Source organism: Bufo bufo, chromosome 4 (genome assembly GCF_905171765.1).
Source record: "Bufo bufo chromosome 4, aBufBuf1.1, whole genome shotgun sequence".
NCBI lineage: Eukaryota > Metazoa > Chordata > Amphibia > Anura > Bufonidae > Bufo > Bufo bufo.
Genome location: NC_053392.1, coordinates 27,700,211 through 27,706,210, shown reverse-complemented (window position 1 = coordinate 27,706,210; position 6,000 = coordinate 27,700,211). Strand labels below are relative to the sequence as shown.

Genomic DNA, 6,000 nt, shown 5'->3' with positions numbered 1-6,000 from the left:
CACAAAATACTGCGGCCCGTGCCACAGTGTGAAACTATTATCATCCTGTAGACGGCAATACAGTTGAATTCAGGAGATCCCCTGTGGCCGCTGGCCAGGTGCATACTGTAAGTGCCTGATGCTCGTACATTAACTAATGCTAAGAACATCAGACCTTCATGTACCTGACTGGTTGCCATGAGAAGGCCTTTGGTGGCCCCCTTGGCCTTGGTCCAGAGGAATTTTCCCTGTAGGTTAAAGGCCAGTCCACCCCTGTCAACAAGGATAGCCACATACCAATATTTATTTCAATAAAATCAGTCGAGCTACAGAATCAGCCTTACAACTTCTCAATCTCAAGTGCTTTTCTTCTGAAAAATGCATATATGGTACCTGTGTTGTTTGGGATGTGTTATATAGCAAAATGCCCCCACAATATGCTGACCTTTTCATGGCTAAGCTACAGAAGTTTTAAATGCTTTAACCGCTCATGTACCTCTTCCAAAAAGTTAAAGTTAATAATTTTGAGATTAATAATGGCAAATTATGAAATAATTGAATTTTTATTTTTATTTTATTAAAACCTTACATACTCAGATATCATAGAAAATAACAGGTTACTGATATTTATTAGTTATAGAAACAATTCATATAAAATAACAGAAAGTGGAAGATCCAGACTGGTACAAGAGTAAATATAATAGAGATGAGCTAGTTTCCTAAAATTCATATGAATTGGCAAAGAAATTCAGGTACAAATCGATTCTACCTGAGTTGTAAGTGCTTTTAACGCCTAGAAAATCTTTTCCTTTCTTTCTCCCTTTGGAAAACTTCTCCCGAATTGAATCTCAAAAATTTTGATTCTAAAGAATTGATTCACTTATTCTAATATACTGTATTACAAAAAATGTATGGAAATGCAAATCAATATTCTCTTATGCAATGTCTTCTGGGCTACATATTATAAATCTCCATTATTGTTTTGCTTGTCCAAAATATAAACTAGATTTTATGTTCAGTTCTGGTCTAATTAGAATAACGTAACATTTGGGAATGAAGATACAGCCCAGAAGTCCAGCACTGGAAGATGTGATGGCAAAAACTTCCACAGCCACCGTGTATTTCCCCTTGGTGCTGAGGTAGGCTGGGATGAAGGAGATCCACACACTGCAGAACACCAGCATGCTGAAGGTGATGTACTGAGCCTCATTGAAGGTGTCTGGAAGTTTCCTGGCCAAGAAAGCTACAATAAAGCTCATCATTGCCAGAAATCCAATGTAGCCAATGCACAAGTAGAAAGCAATGGCAGATCCCTCAATACATTGTAAGATTATCTTTCCAATCTCTATCTCAGTGTTATGATCTGGGAATGGTGGAGAGAAAGACAACCAGAAGACACAGATCACAACCTCTCCTATTGTACCAGTAATGAGTAATGATGTGGACAGATGTCTCCCCAACCACTGCCTCAGTGTCCTGCCTGGTTTAATAGCACGAAAAGCCAAGACTACAGTCACTGTTTTAGCTAAGACTGAAGAAACTGCAAGACTAAAAATAATCCCAAAAGCCATTTGTCTGAAGAGACATGACATCTCTGAGGGACGTCCAATGAATAATAGAGGGCAGAGAAAGGATAAAATGAGGGAGAAGAGAAGTATGAAACTGAGATTCTGGTTATTGGCTTTCACAATTGGAGAGTCCTTTTTTTTGTTAAACACCCATAACACAAAGATGGTCACAAGACAAAATGCAAAATTTATAATAATTAGAGATGACCCCAGCATGTCTAAATAAGACAGGAATTCAATCGGTCTTGCAAAGCAGGAATCTCTTTTTCCATTTGACCAGTGATCTTTAGGGCACTCTAGACATGTTTCCATATCTGTAATCAAGAAGATAAACAGTATCTTAAATTTTTGCATTGTAAAATTGTCAGAAATATCAATTTCTAATAACAAAAAAGAAAAAAAGTAGCAGCACTTACGAATCTATAGCAAAAAATCTCTATGGTGGTGGTGCCCGCAGTGATGGATACCAGTCTGTAGCATCCCCAAAATCATCCAGAATAAATCAAAAATAAAACTGCAGCACTCGGCGGCCTTCAATTCATGCTGATTTATTCACCATAAATTGTGACGTTTCGACCTCTCGGTCTTTCTCAAGCAAACAAATGTGTGTGTGTATACAAGAATACATATACCATCCTAAATGGTCACATGATCATTATGCAAATCAGCCACATGACCACCATGCAAATGGTCACATGATCACTAGGCAAATCCATGATTAATCATTACCCTTTACCCTATACATCAGGTGATACACAGTGCACATAATATTAACCCTCAGTGTGACTCCATATCCCAAATCATCAGTGGTAATTGAATATACATAATCTAAACTTATATGTTGCTCCTCTGGGCAGAATTATAAATGTACATAATATAACCTTACAGACATGACGCTCCTGTGGACATATTCTCTCAAGCAACCGCTTCACTAAATGGCAGACAGTGCGCTCAATAGAACGGAGTGCACATGTATTGGAATACCGCAGACTCGGCCGGTCCGGCGCGTCACTGCGCCTGCACAACAGTTCACTCGGCCCTTCTTGTCTTCGAGTGTGATATCAAAGAAGCGCTAGTGCGCATGTACCATCAGCGCAATACATTAACGCATCGCGCTGAGTTCTCCCACATAGTGGGGCAGATATAACAATATAGAACGCTGCAGTAAACCCTCTTTATAATTTTCATAGGCTCCCAGACGGATAGATGGGATTAACTATGATCAAAAGGAGGACACCATTCAGGATATTGTACATTACAGAAAGTAAGATCCATTTTAGATTGAGGGGGATCAAAGTCATAGTATAAAGACAATTTGCTTCTTCGATATCATACTCGGGAGACAAGAAGGGCCGAGTGAACTGTTGCGCAGGCGCAGTGACGCGCCGGACATGCCGAGTCTGCAGTACTCCGTTCTATTGAGCGCACTGTCTGACATTTAGTGAAGCGATTGCTTGAGAGAATATTTCCACAGGAGCGTCATGTCTGTAAGTTTATATTATGTACATTTATAATTATGTCCAGAGGAGCAACATATCAGGTTTGATTATATATATTCAATTACCACTGATGAACCGGGATATGGAGTCACACTGAGGGTTAATATCATGTGCACTGTGTATCACCTGATGTATAGGTTAAAGGATGATGATTAATCATGGATTTGCAAATTGATCATGTGACCGATTTGCATGATGATCATGTGGCCATTGATCATGTGGCCGATTTGCATGGTGATCATATGACCATTTTGGAAGGTATATGTATTCGTGTATACACACACATTTATTTGCTTGAGAAAGACAGAGAGGTCGAAACGTTGCAATTTCTGGTGAATAAATCAGCATGAATTGAAGACCGGCGAGTGCCGCAGTTTTATTTTTTATTTATTCTGAATTTATAATAACATTTATTAAATAGAAATTGCTTAATGATGCACATGATTTAATCATTTAAGGATGTAGCCACTTTAATTTTGTGGGTTCAAACGTTTGCCTATTTTCAATATGGCTTTTTTTTATTCCACACCCCTGTTAAAATGTCAGGTTTCTGTGCTGTAAAAATGAGACAAAGATTAATCATTACAGAACTTTTTCCACCTTTAATGTGACCTATAAACTGTACAACTCAATTGAAAAACAAACTGAAATCTTTTTGGTGGAGGGAAGAAAACAAAAAAAACTAAAACAATGTGGTTGCATAAGTGTGCACACCCTCTTATAACTGAGAAACTGTGTTCAGAATTAAGCAATCACATTCTGTTAATCCTGTTAAATAGGAGTCAGCATACACCGGCCATCATTAACCTCCTATTAACCCCAAATAAAGTTCAGCTGCTCTAGTTGATCTTTCCTGAAATTTTCTTAGTCGCATCCCACAGCAAAAGCCATGGTCCACAGAGAGCTTCCAAAGCATCAGAGGGATCTCATTGTTAGAAGGTATCAGTCAGGAGAAGGGTACAAAAGAAGTTCCAAGGCATTAGATATACCATGGAACACAGTGGAGACAGTCATCATCAAGTGGAGAAAATATGGCACAACAGTGACATTACCAAGAACCGGACGTACCTCCAAAATTTATGAAAAGACGAGAAGAAAACTGGTCTGGGAGGCTACCAAGAGGCCTACAGCATTATTATAGGAGCTGCTGGAATATCTGGCAAGTACTGGCCGTGTGGTACATGTGACAACAATCTCCCATATTCTTCATATGTCTGGGCTATGGGGTGGAGTGGCAAAATGAAAGCCTTTTCTTACCAAGAAAAACATCCAAGCCAGGCTATATTTTGCAAAAACACATCTGAAGTCTCCCAAAAGCATGTGGGAAAAGGTGTTATGGTCTGATGAAACCAAGGTTGAACTTTTTGGCCATAATTCCGAAAGATATATTTGGAGCAAAAACAACACTGCACATCACCGAAAGATCACCATACCCACAGTGAAGCATGGTGGTGGCAGCATCATGCCAAGGGGCTGTTTTTCTTCAGCTGGAACTGGGGCCCTTAGTTAAGCTAGAGGGAATTATAAACAGTTCCAAATACCAGTCAATATTGGCACAAAACCTTCAGGCTTCTGCTAGAAAGCTGAACATGAAGAGGAACTTCATCTTTCAGCATGACAACAACCCAAAGCATACATCCAAATCAACAAAGGAATGGCTTCACCAGAAGAAGATTAAAGTTTTGGAATGGCCCAGCCAGAACCCAGACCTGAATCCGATTAAAAATCTGTGGGGTGATCTGAAGAGGGCAGTGCCCAGGAGATGCCCTCGCAATCTGACAGATTTGGAGTGTTTTTGCAAAGAAGAGTGGCCAAATCTTGCCAAGTCAAAATGTCCCATGCTGATAGACTCATACCCAAAAAGACTGAGTGCTGGAATAAAATGAAAAGGTGCTTCAACAAAGTATTAGTTTAAGGGTGTGCACACTTATGCAACCATATTATTTTATTTGTATATTTTTTCTGTACCTAAAAGATTTCAGTTTGTTTTTCAATTGAGTTGTATAGTTTATAGGTCACATTAAAGGTGGAAAAAGTTCTGAAATGATTTATCTTAAAAAGGGTTAAGCAGAGTATAAGAGTTTTATAAGGATGGTAATGAGATTAAAAGAGAAAAAAATAGAAAGAAATACAGATGTGCACAGAATCCTTCGGTCTAAAGCACTGCCTCTGTCTTCAATCGCTAGGATATGCCCCCATTGTATGATAGGTGCGGGTCCCACCTCTGGGACCCGCACCTACAATGAGAACGGAGTGCAGCCAACCTCCATTTATTTCTATGGGGCCGCCAAAAATAGCGGAACGCTGGCTCGGCTATTTCCGTCTGCCCTATAGAAATGAAAGGGGAGCAGGTGCCATGCGTGCGCGGTGAGCTCCCATTCACTTCTATGGGAGCAGCGCTTGGTGGTGGACAACAGACCCCGGGAAATCCGGGGTCCTCTAGCCACAGCTCTCCCCACTCCGTTCTCCTTGTAGGTGCGGGTCCCAGAGGTGGAACCAGCACCTATCAGACAATGGGGCATGTCCTAGCGATATTCCCCCATTGTCTGTGATGGGAATACCCCTTTAATGTCAGGATGACTATTCTAGGACCACACTACAGATTCCTTTCTGGCACATCTAGCACAAGTAACCTTTCTATTAGTAAACTAAAGTTTAATTTACACACTTGCATGGAATCTTTAAAATATTAGCTATTGCTTATTAAAAGCTGATGGCTTACTTTATGCCAGCTGCTTTGTATTCCATGATTATAACATGCAATAATGTTAAAACAACTGATATCTGAGGTTCAGATGAGCGAATCAATTCTAAACTAATCGGATTTGTTATGAATTTTACAAATATGCATCTCCAAACAAATCTGAAGTTTTAGTGATCCTTTTTGGATAAATAAAGTAAATACCGTACCAAGTGCCATTTTTCTGTGAATACTGCCGAGGAGGAAGGAAGAA

The 6,000-nt window shown here is 39.8% G+C and overlaps 1 protein-coding gene across 1 annotated transcript in view; it reads right to left on the bottom strand.

The window, feature by feature from the left end:
- Positions 1-953: 953 nt before the first annotated feature.
- LOC120998923 (taste receptor type 1 member 3-like) overlaps positions 954-6,000 on the bottom strand; it is a 108,260-nt gene continuing 103,213 nt past the window's right edge. The window contains exon 6 of the mRNA XM_040429801.1: positions 954-1,861. Coding sequence (XP_040285735.1) covers positions 954-1,861 — 908 coding nt within the window. The remainder of the gene's footprint in view (positions 1,862-6,000) is intronic.